The 19,216-nt window shown below is 27.8% G+C and overlaps 2 protein-coding genes across 3 annotated transcripts; one reads left to right on the forward strand and one right to left on the reverse strand.

Moving 5' to 3' along the window:
* Positions 1-1,623: 1,623 nt before the first annotated feature.
* Positions 1,624-7,152, reverse strand: LOC107161361 (alpha-tocopherol transfer protein-like). Its single transcript, XM_015507734.2, has 7 exons — positions 7,041-7,152; positions 5,336-5,427; positions 4,325-4,475; positions 2,619-2,812; positions 2,044-2,154; positions 1,845-1,986; positions 1,624-1,708 (listed from the first exon to the last, which is right to left on the reverse strand). The coding sequence occupies exons 1-7, from the start codon at positions 7,150-7,152 to the stop codon at positions 1,680-1,682; spliced, it is 831 nt and encodes a 276-aa protein (XP_015363220.1). The 3' UTR covers positions 1,624-1,679.
* Positions 7,153-10,942: 3,790 nt separating this feature from the next.
* LOC107161366 (uncharacterized) lies at positions 10,943-17,355 on the forward strand. Of its 2 annotated transcripts, none has more exons than XM_015507742.2 (7): positions 10,943-11,388; positions 11,697-11,823; positions 11,892-12,060; positions 13,558-14,169; positions 15,185-15,259; positions 15,986-16,054; positions 16,910-17,125. In XM_015507742.2, exons 1-7 carry the CDS (start codon positions 11,276-11,278, stop codon positions 17,023-17,025), a joined length of 1,281 nt encoding a protein of 426 aa, XP_015363228.2. In that variant the 5' UTR covers positions 10,943-11,275; the 3' UTR covers positions 17,026-17,125. The 2 variants fall into 2 exon arrangements, with proteins under 2 accessions (XP_015363228.2, XP_015363229.2); XM_015507743.2 differs by lacking the exon at positions 16,910-17,125 and adding an exon at positions 17,163-17,355 and having other exon boundaries at positions 10,945-11,388.
* The last annotated feature ends 1,861 nt before the right edge of the window (positions 17,356-19,216 follow it).

The raw sequence follows: 19,216 nt of genomic DNA on the forward strand, positions 1-19,216 counted from the left end.
TCGCTGGGTGATCGCATTGGCACAGGACACATTTGGCTGGAGTCTCGTATGATTTGGTACAAATGCTGGTCAGATGATTTTCACCACAATGGACACATCTAAGCTGATATGAGAAGTATTTTTTTGAGTGGCCGTAGTCTTGACAATTTTGACATTCAATGATGTCCCTTCGTTTGTGTGGCTCTTCTTTTTTTACTTTGGGAGTAGGGATGTTACACTGAATATATCTTTATTGATTGGGACTGGTTCTAGATCAACAAAAAACATTGGCAATTCGTCTTTTATTATTTTTTTGGGTACGTTAGTGACCTTTCGGACTAAAAAGCCTATTTCTTCAATAGCCATTCCTATTTCGTCTGGTAGTGTCGATGGATGTAGGTTACGGATAACTATCCGGAAGGCTTTATCCTCTTGGGGTTAGTATGTGTGATACTGTGCTTTTATATTTTAAATAATGGTAATTTATGGTATGACTTCTGTTTGGTAGTTTGTATTTTTAGATCGCTTGTTGACGATTTGAAGGAGAAATTTTTGGAACCAATTAGCTTAATTAATTAGTTGCGAAGTTTTACAAAGTTTAGTAGGTACACCTCGGACAAATACTGGTGGTGGAAGTTTGGTGGTTTTAGCATTAGGAGAATCATTAGTGATTTCTGTTATGTTTTCTTGAAAGTATTGTAAAGTATTTTCGTTATTTTCGTCCTCTGTGGTGAACGGTGAATATCTATTAACTGTTATAAAAATTTATTTATTTTTTTTTAGGTTCTGGGTTATCGGTAGATGAGTAGTTACGTTTGGATGTAGTCAACGTATGTAATGGTACATGGATTTCATCCATTTCAATTGATGAATCAAATACGTCGCGTGAGGCACTCTGTATACAACTTTTAGTAGGACTATTTTGAGATGTAGATAGACTAAGTAATTTTTTTTTTTTTGATTTACTTTGATTTGTTTTATTGATAAATGGGTTTGGAGCCATTGTGTGTTATGAAAGTAAGACACTGTGAAAACGCAATAACAGTGTAGACTAATGACCACCAGCTGTCCGATAGCCGGAATGGTAGTGCGAGTAAGATAATTATAAATGTTAAGATTTTTGAAATTAGTGACAAAGTTTAGATTTTTCGATATGTTTAAAAACACTTAAATGTAGAGATTTTTATTACGCATTCAATGGTGTAAAATGAATTTTTTTCATTTTGGTTAAAGTAACACGAATTTATGCGGAGTGATGTACAAACACGTGTGTAGTGAACGGTGTACGAGGCATGAGTGATATTAAATATAGTTATTTTATAGTGATCGTGATGGGCATCTATATGACATTGTGTATCGATATCAAAAATTAGTCTCAATATCAATAACATATCAAATTAACGATACCATTGTTTATCACAATTTATAAGTTATTACTTATAACAGTCAACAGATCTAATAAATTATTACTAATCAATATTTCCCCGGAACACGCAACATTGTCGATCGATAGAAATTTTTATTTATTACACAATACAATACAATTTATCATTTTTATTACCTAGAACCTTCTAATAAAATATTAATTTCAATATATAAACCAATATCGATATCGTATCGAATTATCAAAATTATTGACCAACACTTTTAACTTTACTATATTTTATAACTGGGTACATATATTTTTGAAAATTTTATCATCATCTGTTGTATCCATACTGTCCTTGTTCTAAAATTAATAAAAAATTCAATAAGTCTAAACAACCAACAATAATCAATAATGTATTGTATTTAATAATTTGTACATTTCAAAAAGTTGTGAAAGTTTAATAAATTATATTAAATAGATACTAGTTGTATTTTACCTTTAAGATACTGTTCTTTACTCAAGAGTTGTTGTACCCAAGTTAAAGGATCAAACTCCAGTTTACCATTAAAATATGTTGGCAAGATATTAGGAGCAACATACTTGTGAAGAGAATTTAAATTACTCCCGTGAAAATGTACCTTTAAAAAAATTTTTAATGTTACACCTAAAATATTTCAACGCGGGAAATAACTAACCCGACAACGTAATTTTTCTTTCAAAAATGGTTTTATGATTGAATATACAGAGTACAAGTATAATGGTTCATTGATAAAATGAAAGCCTTGAAATCTCAATGGGAAACACTCCTTAAAGTATGAATACATTATGTTATTAATGAATTTGATCTGAATAATACAATTATTATCATTACTATAAATATACTTTATCAAGTTTATATACTTATAGGTATAAGCAATTATAAATAAGTACCTATTTTAACAATTATATTGTACATGTTAGTACAGAATTTACCTGAGTAATGAGCCACTAGAAATGTATCTTGCCAAGTATTAATTTTAAACCTTATAATTAGTCATTTAGATTTAAACACTTAAAACGCAAAAGAGCTATATGATTAGAAAAATTCAAATAATAATAATACAAATATCTTTAATACCTACAGGTTTTAAATATATATACATTATCACATAAATTGTGTCAATTTTATAATAGGTACGTAAAATTTTTGGAACATGAACTGTGCCTGATTAATTTGTTTTTCTAGCTGTTTTCTTAAAACATTATTATACGGAAAATATGTGTTTCTTACTTGCACAACTTCAGCAGACTTTTTAGCATAGTAAGGTGATAAATATTGATAATGTTTCAGCCACTTGAATCCTGTAAAATCAGCAATTACAATCATACCAGCAAGCTGAGTTTCTGGGTGTTCAGAAACAACTTCCAAAATCATCAAGTTTATCTTAAAAACATCTTCTATGGTCATCTCAGATAAAACCTTTTCTAAACAAAAAAAACTGTTTTTTATTATAAGTGGCATTCGTTTAATAATATGTAGTGATGTTGTGTGCACCTAAATAATATAAAATTATCAACAAGCTCAGAATTATATACATTAAAAATGTACAAAATATGCCACAAACTACAAAAATATTCATATTTATTGAATTAAAACAAATAAATTTAAAAATGTATTCAATTATATAATCATATTTTTTAGTTCAAATATTATACAGTGGCGTCGATATCTATAAGATTCGGGGTTTTGGAGTATATGACAATTTAATGCCTTCATTGAGCAGTAGGTATCATATTATTAAATTATACTATATACGTATTGTCATGATTTATTGATCGAAACCAATATATTATAATCGTAAAAATATTTTTGTTAATTAAAATCAAAGTTATAGTTTGTATGAGTAATATTTAAAGTTAACATCCCCACCCCTCTTTCAAATATTTTAGTTGTGCTACTGATATCATATGTTACTCTATAATATAATATATTAATATTATAATAATAATATATAGGTAACACATGTCTGATATCGTTAAGTAGGTGTTGTTCTTTACACAGTTATTTATTGACATTACCTATGTCTTGGTTTGTTTTGTTAAATTTAAAAGTACATTCACCCCCTCCCAAATGCATATTTTTATAAAAATGTCTAAGAGGGATGAAGGGGGATAGAGAAATGTGAAAAACGGAAAATCGGGTTTTTTTAGTATAACGGGTGTCACTAGGTAATAATACTTATAAGAACTTGTTTTTTAACTATAGGTATTACCTATTGGCTAATTTATTCCGTTAAGACCAGCAGTAGATAGGCTCAACGGCCATCAAGATACCTCGAAAATTATCGATGGGCTGATCATCATATTAAAACTCTGGGCTGATGTACTTGAATTGCAAATAATTTAATAATATTTAACAGAGCTTTTCGTTGTTTGTTAATATTTTTACGAAATGTATTCAATATTTTGTATTCAAAGTGAAGCGATGAGAATATATAGTTTTTACAATATTAAATTATTAAATTTAAAAAAAAATGTTTTGAACTGTCATAACTTATATTGAGATACTAAAAATGCTTCGATTTTCTATTTCCAGGGCCGGCTCTAGTTTTTTCAGCGCCCAGTGTAAGTATTATTTCGGCGCCTTTCGCCCTGTTTTTAAATATATAAATAGGCAACCGCACGCCCCCTTGATTTTGGCGCCCCTGTGCCGTCGCACACGTCGATCGTGTCTAAAGCCGGCCCTGTCTATTTCCACATATTTTGTGATAAGAAAGTGAATCTAATTGGTAATTTGGGTAGTCATATAAATAAGTTACGTAAAATTTCTAAAAAAAAGCTACTTATGAAAAATTGTTTTTAATTATTAAAATATAATATAATGGGTGCAAATGTCACACGGTAATTTCCCGGATCAAACCTATAACTTACTTGCTTTAATAATGCAGTTTGTTTTAAAAATAAACTTCACTTATCAATATTATAAAATATACCAACCCATTCTAAAAACATATATTTCACGTCCGTGCTGATCTCTATGGGGTAACATAAAAACTGCTCCGCTTTCCAAAAACACTTTGTTCTTTGATGGAAAAATTAAGTTGAATAATTTTGGGTTCTTTTCCTTAGCTTCATAATAATTTTGTATCTATTATTTATTATAAAAATAAATAAAATATTTTATAGAAACAGCAATTTATTTATTTAAATTTTTATTTTTTAGAAAAAACAAAATAATTGGATATTGTAATTTAAAATAATTTAGTTTAAAATCAGAATTTTTATCATACAGTAACTACCTATTTATGTTTAAATAACATAAAGGTGTGTAGAAATTATAATAAAATTAATTTCAAAAAACATCACATATTATTATCAAAATCCAACTTTTACATATTTAATTAATAGGGAATACAATGAAAATTGTCTAAGGCGGACCCTGAATAAAACGGAAAGCTATCAATCCTGGAATTCTTCTTTGGTCCTGGTGTGTTCCTATTTAGTTTCTTATGTACGTTGAACCTCAATAAAACGAAACAATTTTGTATGTTTCTACCGTGCATATAAAAATCTCTTATTATTCGGAAATATAAATAGCGTATATAACAAATAAAATAAAACAACATACATCAGTGTCATAGCCTAAAAGATAGATTGGGGGAGCGTGTGAAGCATGAGAACTACCAAAATTTTTATTGTGTAATACGAATAAGTAATATGAATAATATTGAATAATAGGTACACATACAATTTGGAATCAAATTGAATAAGCTCGAATTCTGCTTAACACTAAATATTTGGTCGATCCCGCACAATTCCACCCCAGACAATTTTCACTGTATAATAAAACCAACATTTAATACCTACCTACCGATGTATCATTAAAATCATTAACATTAACAAACAACATAATATTTAATTATTCGACCACTGCAATTTAATGTTATTATATCAATAAATAATAATATTTTGTTCATGAATTATGAATTTTAAAATGTTATGACTTACCAATTTAAATGCTTTATTAACTTGAAATTTTCTTGCTCTTAAGAATTTTAGCATAAATGTATCATCCATTCTTGATTTCAAAAAAATTTCACCTAAATAATTAAACAAGCTATGTTTGCAATAATAATATATTTTTAAGTACCTACCTACGTAACTAATGTATTATTCTGCGCATGTACAATATACACATTTACAATTATGTTACAACTATTTTTATTGATAATAAATAATAATATGTAATTCAATTTCAAGAAGATACCTAACCTAACCTAGAATTTTTTATAAGAATTACATAGGTAGATAATATACATAAATACCATAGTAGACACCAAACTATATACTAGACTACAAAGTAGATATAAAGGTACCTAAGTTTGTTAGTTAGTATCTGAAACTAATTTTATTTTCATGTTCAAATTGCGTAGCCATATTAAATAATATGTAAGTTGATATTATCCATAGTCTATTCAAAGAGTTATATCTTAGTTCTGATACACAGTATAATCAATATTACAATTAACTTATTTTAATCATTAATGAATAGTACGAGACGTGTCCCAAAAGTAAGGTCTCCATACTTCTAGATCAAAAAATAAATACATTTTTAAAAATTTGGAAACACTGTTGTATAGCATCGGTCGTACCCTTTCCAACTAAAGCTCAACTATAGATCCGATGTTTAGATTGCGTCTGATACGCATTTAAGATGGACGTTAAATAAATGAATAAATAAATAAACAACCTAACCAATAAAATAGATGTAGTGTGATCTACCTGATTTTAAATGTTTCAGAATTATCGAAAATGATTTGCCTTGGCAAATAATAAACAGTAAACAAAACTGGACATTCAAATAAGTAAGAAAAAAAACCTTTTAAAAACGGAATATAACAATGGTACGTAAACACCATTGAAAACTCAACAATTTTATATAATTACTTTTAAAAAATAAGTAAAAATATAATTGGTAATTAGGTATATTGTTATTCACGTATTACCTATAACAAGAATATATTTATGAAATATTTTAGGTATTACTATAATTCATCATTATCTTCAATTTATTATTAAAAATAAAAAATATTACAGAACAATTATTAACAACATAAATTATTATTTATGTGACTTATTTAAGTTTGTTTACTAACTACTAAAAATAATAGGTATATTGTGTTCGGGAGGTTGTAAGATATAGGAGCGATGGTGATTTGAAAATTTTAGTGATTAATATTAATTTATCAAAATGAATAACTTGTGAAAATGACCACAATACAATCAACACTAGATTCAAAATTGCATATTTTATTTTATATTATGTGAAACCATTTTAAGAACTATTACTTTTAGTAAATACATATTAATAACTGAAAAACCACCTATTTTTAAAATTTAAAATTTATTACATCAAAAATTAAAATTAAAATTGAACTTTAAATAAATTACAACCAAAACAGAAGTTATCATTTAAAAAAAAAAAAATATTTTTCACCATAGGACACTCTTTAACATAAAAATATCAATAATTTGGAAATGTGAACTTTGTACTTGTATTTAAAAATTTCAAAAATCGGAATTTGAATAAATGTATTACTAAAAAACAACACCTCCATTTGGGTATTGCCTTACATAATATATAATATGTATATATATATATATATATGTATATATTAGCAATGGCCAATGATATATAATTATTAAAGTTTACCTTTAATTAATGTACGTAATTCATCAATTGCTAACTGTGGATCTGATGGCTCATTAAGTTCTTTTTGTAATTTAAGATTCCATTCAGTTGAATAAATTTGAAATTCTGACATTTTACAATAAATTTAAATTTATATTTATATATATATATATTTTGGAATATAAATCGGAATTGTGCGAATTTTCGTAAAGTTATATACCTACCTATAGTGAAAATTGAAGTGAAGGAATGAAATACACAATATTAGAAATAAACTGATTATTGCATAAAATTTTAAAATATATATTTTGCCAAAAAGATTTCACCGGAAGTTGATTAATATCTACACATTTAATATATAGCTAGGTACATTGTATGATAAAATTATCATCTGCATCCTGTTTATATACAATTAAAATAAATATATGAGTGTTATATTTATTTTTTAACTATAGCTGTATTTTTGTAAAGCATGATAGTTAAGCAAATTCCTAACCAGTTTAAAACAAGCATTATTGTAAATATATAGAAATATACTACGATTCAATGTATTATTATTAAAGTACATACTGAAAATGTTGACACATAAAATATAAAAGCCATAAAGCATAAATATGATTGAGAAAAATAATTAATATTAATATTACCTAGCTACTATCGAAAATAATCAAAAATCGAATTAACCGTTTCACCTCAACTATGAGAACAAATATTTTTAAAGAAATAATATATCTGTGTATATAAAATAATATATATATATATATAGTATGCGGGAAAACAAAATTTAATAAAAAATATTGAACTTCAAACGCTTATAAGCAATTACTGCAGTGAATTTACCTACTCTCAATTTTTGATTTCAATAATAACAAGTAACAAAAATCACAACCATTATCAAAATATAATAATATCATTATAAGACAATTATTTATTTTCATAAAAATACAAACAGGATCTAAGCCTCTGTTTTGGCCGTGGTGATGGCTAGAACGAGGGACGAGTTGATGGCTTGTTAATATTATAACGATTTTATGAGTGATCCACCGTGGGTGTGAACTTTTTTTTTATTCTAGGTACTATTATAACTTATTGAACTTCGGGTGGTTCAGAGGATTCATTCGTAACATTTTTGCAAGGTTGTATCTTTTTAGATGTATTAACTAAAGGTATGATAACTCAGTAAGTCACAAATCACTTTAAGTGCGAAATGTTTGTAATTTAAAATATAATCCTAGCCCTTGGATTATATTTTTTGTCATATTCTTATATTTTTAAATGCATGAATGTATTTTAATACATTTAAAATCAAGCATAAGTCTTGAATCCATATTAAAATATTATAAAATAATATGGAAGAAGTATAGAAGTATTTGTAACATAAATAATGGATGAAAACATCATAATAAGTTGCGTATTTAGATTTCACAATTGTTATTGAAAAAAAAAATACATGTTAAAAATCAAAATAACTTTGTAACAATTAAAATAATAATAATAGTTTGTTGTTGGGTCATGTGAAAAATAATCCTATGTCATAGACCAGAAATTCGATCATAAATTCACAATAATTAATATTATATTAGATGAAAATATTTTTTTTTTTAATGTAAAGAATAAATTAAATGTTTTTAAATGCCAATATAACCAATTATTTATTATTCTTGATGTATTAAATCAACCGTCCATTTACCAAAATGTATTAATTACATTTTTCATTTTTAATCCTATGCAAAATTTACAATATTTTGTTGGATTATTTTTTAAATAAACTATAGTTATTATGTATCATATAACACACATAAATATTGACCAAATAAAAGTTCATCCAGCTCCTTTTCTAATTAGGTAGTAATTAATTAAATATTTTGATATTTGATTTATGACTATTCAGTAAATTAACTATTGATGAAATATAAAAATATATTTAAATATATCTTTGACGATTTGTTTTTAAAAACTAGTCAAAAGAGGAAGGCACTAATAAAGGATTGATTTAAATATTTTACTGAAAAATCTAATAACCATATAACATTTTCTTAATACCTAAGATTTTATGAAGCTATATTTATATGATCCATATAATATTTTCAATAATATTCATGACTGGTATGTGCACAAAACACATTACTTGAACGCAATCTATGTGACATACATGCATTATGATATACCTAGTTTATATCTAAACTGTTACAATCGTAAAGTTAAAGTTTATAGTTTATGTATATAATTTTCTCAAAAATAATTACAAAATAATTTTTAAAGTCGTTCCAAATATTTTTAATGTTTTATATATTATGTACTTAATTAAAATTATTAAATAATTTTGTGTTCTCGTACTTAAATAGTTTCTATCTGTTTTCACAGAGTTACGTTTGTTAATTATCATGTGGCACGTTGAACATTATTTCCTGCAGGTTAAATCTCATTTCGATTTAAGTAAGCCAAATTATAATTTACTGAAAATGTGAATTTGTCATCGGTTGGTAAAGTATGATTATATTTATCATAAAACGATTGAGTTTTACCGTAAACATACCTTTTCAGCAACACGATTGAGCATTGAACAGTGTAAAATCACATCGCCGAAATTTCGTAATTCATTATTTTCATGTATTATAATTACACCAATTTTATTATTATGATACTGAACTTAAACGAGCCTCGAACAGTGAACCAAGCTAACCTTATCGATAATGTTATCGACTAATAATAAATTAGTTCCGGAGCAATAAACATTAGTTTTATCCGTAATATACAGATCATTAATACAATTTTTTTTTTGTCTATTGTCTAATTTTGGCTCAATACAAAATAAATGTCCAAATATTTTTATAAATATAATAAATTAAGGATGTATATATTTCTGATCACTGTTTTAGAAACAATATAATTTGGTATTAAAATAATAAAATAATTATAAGTTATGTTTAAAACGAGTATTTGAAGTGTTGTATTAAAAAATATCTACAATTGATATTATAAATAATAATATCCAAAAAACATAATTTTAAATAAATGTACGCAATACCTAGCTATAAGATTTTCTAAACAAAATATAAATACCTAACAGTTAATGAAAAATTTTGGATTTCTGTCTTTAAAAAACAAAATAATAATTTCATATGAAATAATAAATACCTAATATTAACTTATATACCTATTATTAAGTTTTAAAAATAGCATGAGTGGAAAATGTACCCTTAATAAATGTATCGGTGGAAGATGTCCAATTATACCGAAAACAGTAGTGGGAGGGGGAAGTGTCCGAGAAATGTCTATCAAATAATATAACTATAATACGAGACTATTACCTGGTACCATATTTTGAATTATTAATGATTACATTTTTTATATTATATAATTCAAAATTGAAAATGCCAATATCGTAGAGTTGTTTATGCTCAATACTGTAGGTTTTCTTTTATATTGCAATCCTCTGATATGCTGACAAAATATTTGCTCAATCATATCGTAAGAAACGTGTTTTATGTTCATTAGTGTTGTAACCGTTCTTCAGTAGGTATGTCCAAAAGTGATATATTGTGATACATTAATTATATAGGTACTTTAAATAACAGTTTTATTTAATATGTATACTAGATACCTATACTTACGCCTAGCAATATGTAAAAATGCATCTAAACCCTAAGTAGGTACAAATTTTAAAATCTACATTAAATAAAAATAGGTAAATATTATATGTACCAATGTTATTACCTAACTTCAGATACCATTTAGGTATATTATTTTTTTCATACTGTGAATACTATTTATTGTGTAAAAGACGATTTCAATTTGTGTCATATAACGTACTAACTCGTATAGATTAAATACACCGTTTAACATTCCCCCTTCTTCGGACGAGATCACTTAATTGACCCTTTCAGAGCAAACCGAATTCACTCTCTAGCTACTACCAACAACCACAATATACGTTGTTAGTCGTTGTCGTGCGTGTTATTATATTAATGTAATATTAGCGACTACCGGTAGTCTCCCGGCGCTCCATCGATTTATATAAACGTGTACTAATTCAATAACATATGTACATGGTCCTTATTTTTTTTTTCGTTTAATCATCTACCTATTCACGTCTCGACACCACGCGAACTCTGACTACGATCATTTGCGAGTATACTGCACCTATATATATATATATATAATATATATGACATACTTGAGTATAAGTGTGGTGAGTATAAGTATCCGGTGGCCGACGGACAGTTGCATCAAGGTATTTACGAATTATTTTAAAAATGCATCGAACGACGTCGTATTCGAATGCCGCCGTTCTGTTTGCGATCCTGTGGGCAACGATCCCGTTGAGGCCATACCTGTGCTACAACATTGACTGTGATTTCACTGAAAGGTTGGTACATTTTTGAAAAAACAGTCGCTCTTCTCAAGTGGTACGAGGATGACAGCTACAACTTTTGGTATAGTTGTGGTGACCTAGCTGTGTCTTATTATATTTATTATAACAAAGTGATTAAGGCAAGAACATGTTTTGACCATATTTAAAAAGTATAAGAACTAGTTGGTGGGTATGTGTTTTCAAAAAACACCAACCCACTGTTAGCCCTGACAAAGGAAGTTTGAGCTACTCTGTAAATAATATACGATATTAACGACGTGGAATCCAGTTATGGATAATATATTAATATTATGTGTTTAAAGTTACGATGAGATTATCACAGTAAGCATCAAAGAACCGGTGCAAGTTACAAAGTATAAATGGTGCTTAGACATACCACCGAGATGTCCAGACAACAGAAGAGAGTTCAGGACTGTACACAGGAACGTTGTTAGTGACCGATAAACGACGTTTTTGTATTATTTTTCCGTATTAAGTTTAATTTTTTTTTTTTTTAGACAGTGCCTAAAATGCGTAAGGTAAAGAGATGTTGCAAGGATCAAATCCAGTTATACGATAATTGTGTACCAAAATGTTCCGAGGAACAGTGTCCAAATATTCAATGTGCATCAGGTACTGATAGATGCAAATGCAAGTCCGGATACGTAGGTCATTTATGTAGACAAAGTTAGTACCTATTTATTTTAATATTGGTAATTTCTAGTGATATTATACAAGAACCAATAGTTTTTTTTTTTTTTAATATAAGAATTTGGCTTATAATTGTTTTGTATAAAATTTAAAAAAAAAATTTCTTTCTTATACATATAAATAATAATTTTAAAAAGGTAACTATATATAATAATATTAATATGTAGTATAATATTATAGGTTAGGTATAGGTATATATACCTATATTATTGATATTATGAGTGTCACACTCTTTTCTTAAGACAATAATATACCTATCTATACTTCATAATAGTATGGTTGGTACTTATCTATTTTACAAATGTATTTAAATATTCAAATTATTTTAAGTCTAAATAAATTATGTGTTTATGATGAGTAATAAGTATGTTATGATGATAATCATATTATATATATATAATCTACTCTTAAAATAATATATTGATATAGATAATATTATTTTTTTTCAATTACTACCACGGTTCCCAAACTGTGCTCCACGAGTTAGTTTAAAAAAAGCCACCGCGGTCTTCAGCTCATAATAAATAATTTAAAATGTATAGAATTTTTTTTCAAAATTAATTCGTTATTACTTATCAATGAGTATTGTTTTATTCCGTCGTTCATGGTATTCTGGTATTCATAGTAGGGCACCGTGATTACATTAGGTCTAAAAAAGGACACCACGGAAAAAAAGTTGAGGAACAGCTGAATTACTATCAATGCCATGTTTTGTATTTTGTGCAATTTAATTGAAATTTTGAAAAATCATTTAATTTTACTTTATAATAAATTGTACGCTATCAATAAGTTGAAATCAATAACATTTATAAATATCATAATTAATATAGTTATTAACAAAGTACGTATTATTAAGTACACAAATTACTATCTTAATTATTATTATAATGTGATTTCATCTTAAACGTGTTCGCTGTATTGAACACAAACATTATTAGTTAATTGTATGTGCCTATAGGTACAAACTGCAAGTATAGCATGTCGTATACGTTGTGTACAATGTGTGAAAAATACAAAAGCCACAGGCCCTTAGATAGTGGCGGTAGGGGAGGGGCTTTATTAGCCAACGTTTTAAAAAAATGAATAAATAATTGTAAATATTGTAATACTACACAGTCATACACGTAAATTAAATACATTTAGTATAAGTGTATTTTATAGTAATGTACAAAATATATTCTGCGACGCTTTTACTTCTATATGAAAATAAATAATAGCTTATATCTACATTTGTCAACGACTGAACGTTATTTACAGACTATATGAGTAAGATTTTACTATTTAGAACAGAAGTATGGTTAATTACTTAAACCTTATAGTAAAGGTTCCCCATATAATATGATACAACTTAAAATCAAAAGGGATCAATTGGGAGTTTTTTTTCGCACTCGGGCTCATCTATTTGGGATGAACCGCCATTATACAAGTACACTTAAAACGTTTAATACTCGTGGAATCTATGATGTGTTTCAGAGTGTGACATCGGACGCTGGGGCTTGAGCTGTGCGAACGTCTGCGACAAGTCGTGCCCGGACTGCGACCACCGCACCGGATGCTGCAAGACGGCCACTGCCGGACTGTCGATTTTCTGCGGCGCCGGTAGACTGCCCGCTCGGCAAACTGCAGTCTCTGTCGGAGACGGAAGCGGCAACGGCACCGTACGCAAACCCGACGACGGCCGCAACGACACATCCGAACGCAAAACCGACGAGGCTGTTAGCCGTTCGAGCTCGGCGCGATTCCGGATGCTGAGTACTACCATACGACTCCAGACGGCCACGTGGGAACCCACGGCCGTGGACGAGGCGAACGTCACGAAAATCGAAAGCGCCACAGTTGACGTGCGGAAACCAACGGTGGCGACCCAGAGCGGATCCGCAACGGCTGAGGCGACGGCTCTGAAGTACGACGAACTGGTGATGAGGCTCGTGTGGATATTCTCTATGACCGTGATTGCAATCGCCATGGTGTTCGTCATAATGTTCGTAGTGTTCTTCAAGTGTTATTGGGCACCCAAACCGGAAAAACCGAACACCGTGGCAGCTCGAAACCCGTGGCCGCAGCCGATCACCAACAAAGTCCGAGGTACCGTGGCAAACTGCGTCACTGTGGCGAGATACCGCTTTATCATACACAACTTATAAGTCTATAGACGTCGTTTTTGTCGTTGTCATGTATAATATTACATAATATAAACCATGACAAATTAGATAGGTATTAGGGGAAGCAAAACGCTATTTAGCGGAAGTAATGTTTAGGGGAAACAATGCTAATTATATAGTAGTCACTCCACCGGTTCTCGATGCCACGAGAAAAAAAATTAGATAGGCATCATCACGTTTTTTTGATACGTAGCTCCTGCTCAAATATTTCGTCACTTCCCTTATATCGTAGTTATCCACTTCTTATTGGCTGACTTTATTAATGTATAGTTTGTGCAAGAACGTTTATTCGATTGAATAGTTGATAATATGTAACACTTCTCTATGGCAAAAAACCGTGTAAAAATTTAAAAAAAATTAACTTCTTGATTTATTAGTTATAATAATACACCTATGTAAATACAGTATAGTATATAGTATAAATTAATAATTGTTGTTATTTAATATTATATTGAACAACCTAAATTCCTAATAAATTATAAAATACAATTCACGGAAAATGCACACAAAAAGAAATCAACCAATCAGAAGTGGAAGACTACGACATAGGCAGGAAGTGAAGGAGATGTGCATACTGCGCAAAACTAGTACAACCGTGATGGCACTTATCTAATTTGTCATGATATAAACTATCAATTTTTTTTTTTTTTCAATAAATGGAGTTTAATACAAATGCCAACGAAAATTTTTTTGTTATAAATTCGAAAACATTTTACTCATTAAACATTGAAGACATGCAAAGTTAAAACACATCCATTTTCTTCTATACTATTATTGTTACTCATCTTTATCGATACCTCATTAAACATGATCTATGTCCTTATTCAATTTTTGTCTTCAGTGTACGACATTTGTAAATTCTTATTTTGTTAATTATACTAGAATCCTTATTAAGACACTTTAGATTATTAAAGAGTTTTAATTAATATATTTTACAGAAACATGTATCACAACACAAAACCTATGTCATGTGCCACCAGATAGATATACGAAGACCCCTACATTACATGCGTGTAAGCAATGATTATATAATATTATATATTATGTTGTATTTAAGATAAACCTGTAATGCACATTACAATAATTCAGACACCCTTACTGTATTTAAATATATTTAATAAGTAATAAAGAAAATTTTTAATGAAAAACTACATATATTAGTACGGGTATGACTGGTATGAATAGTGAGTAGGTACTATAGGTATGTTACCGTGGTACCCCAAGTTCTAAATTTTGATTTGAAAATTATTTTATACTAAGTTATTTATTATGTAACAATTTGGTAGTTACTGAAAAAAATAATCTTGTAATCACACTAATGCCCTGGAAAACCACGTTCCAAGTTCCGAATGCCAGTGTAACAATAATTAATAAATATTGCATAATTCTCCCATGAACTATAAAAATTAATATATGGATAATGAACTTCTCATACGAGTTGAATTGTCACGTTATTTCACATCATTGTTGAAAAACGGATACATTTTCAAATTGAAATTGTAACTTTTTTCATAATTATGTAATGTTTACATGTATGTACATTGTATGTAAAACAAATACCTAACGGACAATCCAATTATTCCATATTTATTATAATTTATAATATAATATATTCTTACTATTTAAATCAATTTATAGTTCTATGAAATAATACATATTTATATTTTTAAATATTTTATCTGAAAGTAAATCAATAATTTTATTTTTTTACTAAATATTACTTATTCATTCATTTTTAGCTACCAATGTTGATTTACCAATGCATCCAGATATATTTTGTCCAGTTTTCTCAGCACCTCATTACACAGGTAATAATAAAAATCATTTAAATTCAGTATAATATAGTATGCACCCATATTGAACTATATATATTTAAATAGAATTAAATACTTTTTTAAATAATAACTTTAAATGGTAACAAATCGGCACCAACTCTCTATGATAATTATGATAATTTATGTCGAGTGATGTTACTAAAAAAAAACTTAATTTTTTTTTTAAATTAGAAGTTAGGTGTACCTAAATTTTTGATTTAAAAAGCTTTAAGTTAATTTCAAATTTTAAAAGCAAATATATATAATATAATAAAACTTTACTGATTTATGAAGAAATTTACTTAGGTAGGTACCGTTTCCACAATGAACGATCATGGGCCTTGTAAAAATAAATTTTCCTTAAAAATTATATAAAGTTAAATATTTAGATGAATACTTTACAAAGTTCCTACTCTCTACATAGAACAGGAACACGTTAAAAGGAAACGACCCAAAAAATGTAGGTACTTAAATAATTCACATTATCTATGAAATCAACTTGCAAACAGATCCGATGATTTACTTGTGTTTGGACACTGAATGTGGGCATCAAATTACCATACCTCACAATATTCGTTGCTTCAAAAGATTTTATTTAAAATCATCAGTTGTATCCATTGTTTAATATGCAATAACATCTATCTACTACGAATAATATTTTTAAAAAATCTGGGCAAAAATTCCTACAGCAAAAAACGACATTGCTAAATAATAAAAGCCTGGCATATCCTAAAAATTTCAAAGTTTATTTACGTCAAGATTTACTGGAAGCAAAACGTTATATTGTTATATATAAATCATCGCTTTACAGATACCTTTTATAGTAAGATGGTTCTGACATTTCTGCAGGTACTGATGACCTTTTTGTTTGGGACGAAGTTTGCGTTGTATCACTGATGGCAAACGACCTTGCAGGCAAACGGTTTAGTGATAGAAACTTATCTATATGTTATGAACATTTTTAAAATTACCTATGTGTTATAAAAGTAAAAAAGGCTTAGTTGTAACCGCTGTTAATCACCTGCGTGTTATTGTTAAGAGTGACTAAGAAAAATAATTATGCAGGTTATATTTTATAATATTAATTTAAAACTTTTTCTAGGTGGATCGTCACTATATGATTCTCCACAACCGTTGTATGAAATTTTATGTTGAGTTACATCAAATCAATATATATAACATTAAGATTCATATCTAATTTCTAAGAATTATGAACAAATAAGTACCTACCTATGTAGTATTAGTAGTATTTTGTAATAGTGTAATAAAACATTGCATAACATATTTGTTAATTATTTATACTGTTTTTATTTTGAAAAATAATATTATAGGTATGATGTTAAATATACTTCCAAAATCTTGAAACACAATAAAAAAGATTTCATTTAATATACGTATTATATGATATATTGTTAGATGTATTATAATATAGAAATGATGGCCTCCTTAGAAAGTAATAAATTATTTTTAAAAACCATTTTATTGTGGTAAAAATTATATGTAATATCTACCTATTATAGTTACACCTATGAACGGGAATTATTGAAATTATTTTCAAAAAACAAACCAAAACATATTAACTATTATTTTAAAGTTAATAATAAAAAAATGAAAATATACAAAATAAAAATTATATTTTTAAATTTTTAAGATTATACATAATAAAAATGAATACTGTTGTTTATATCGGTGTCTAGTGTTTAAACTTTAAATATATGGGAATGTTTTTTATGTTGCTTGAAGTAAACATTTTCTCTCAGTTTCTAAAATTACCAATTACATTAACCGATAATCGCCGGGAACGACACCAGTGACAAATAATTGTACAAGTATGGCGATCCGATGGCATGGCAAGTAACCACCAGTACCAAATATTAGCCAAGTACACCAGTCATAGGAATCTGGCTTAAGAAATAAGTCTGTTAATTTTTATTATTCTGTTGTCATTTCAGCATGTATACAATTTGTTCATTTTGTAGACTCAATATAGGTTATTAACGTCTTTTGATATTTATCATCACAAAATTTCTTCTTTTTTTGGTGTACTCATCGCTAGTTTTTAGTATGAAAATTAATCGAATAATTTTTTATTCGAATAATTAGTTATGAAAATCATTCGAATAATTTTTTATTCGAATAATTATCTAGATAAAATTTTGCCCAACTCTGAGTATACCTATATAATAATGTAAATTATTTAAATGTAAAAATTAAATATAAAAAAAGTCAATTTATTAAAAACTTAATTAAATATAGTATATTACTATTAGTCAAAAAAATAAAATTAAAAATTTGTATACTTAAGTTGCCTAGTAGATACCTTACTGGTTCTATATGATTTTTAGACACTTTTCTAATACACATAGTGATAGAACATTTCCAACGTATATCATTTAAATTTTCTCTTAATGTTGTGTAGTCAAAACCATCTTTAAAAAGTTTTGGTCTTAATTTAGTAGACTTTGTTGTTGCCATCGTGAAGATGTGACAGTCGTCGTCTTAGTGAAATGCAGTTCAACGATAATTTGATTAACTTTGATATCGAGCTTGGGATATATATGTATAAACTTAGAATGTATAAGACACTTAGATTTACCAAAAAATATTTAAAGTTAATAACATTTTTAATAAAATTGTATATAATATATACATATGTATAGTATATACTGTAATAACGCAAAAATAAAATAAAATAAAAATATAATAACAATATATAATACAGCTAAAATACCTAATACAGCTATTATATAACTAAGGCTCCTGCCAATAGTTATATTAAAATAGTAAAAGATAAGTGGATATTATAAATAGAAAATAAAATGGTGGTTGATTTATTGAGTTACACTAAAGGATCTGTATTGTTCTCTACTCTTATAAGAGCTGGAGAATAAGCTACCAGATATAAATATTAAAATTGCGCTATTGCCTTCCTCCTGATCGTCGGAGGGTTCTCGAAGTCGTGATTCGTGAACACCGTAATAATAAAATGTTAATTATTAAATTATAAAAAATTTAATAAATACAATATTTTAATATATAAAATTATATAAGTATATGAGTATTGATGCGCATGCACCTTACCTTATTCGCAGCTGTGTTTGATATGCAGTTGACGCAATAAGATAAATAAAGGTTTTTTATTAAACACTCAGATTA

This window comes from Diuraphis noxia, unplaced genomic scaffold, assembly GCF_037042655.1.
Source record: "Diuraphis noxia isolate RWA-SAM2 unplaced genomic scaffold, SU_Dnox_SAM2 contig0001, whole genome shotgun sequence".
NCBI lineage: Eukaryota > Metazoa > Arthropoda > Insecta > Hemiptera > Aphididae > Diuraphis > Diuraphis noxia.

Bases quoted from the DNA above. Each gene is read 5' to 3' on its own strand.
- LOC107161361 (XM_015507734.2), bottom strand. From the start codon at position 7,152: ATGTCAGAATTTCAAATTTATTCAACTGAATGGAATCTTAAATTACAA. The intron at 5,428-7,040 runs GTAAACTTTAAT...TTAATTATTTAG, and splicing joins ATTACGTACATTAATTAAAG to GTGAAATTTTTTTGAAATCA. The intron at 2,155-2,618 runs GTAAGAAACACA...TCATACTTTAAG, and splicing joins AGTCTGCTGAAGTTGTGCAA to GAGTGTTTCCCATTGAGATT.
- LOC107161366 (XM_015507742.2), top strand. From the start codon at position 11,276: ATGCATCGAACGACGTCGTATTCGAATGCCGCCGTTCTGTTTGCGATC. The intron at 11,824-11,891 runs GTTAGTGACCGA...TTTTTTTTTTAG, and splicing joins GGACTGTACACAGGAACGTT to ACAGTGCCTAAAATGCGTAA. The intron at 14,170-15,184 runs GTACCGTGGCAA...TATATTTTACAG, and splicing joins GATCACCAACAAAGTCCGAG to AAACATGTATCACAACACAA.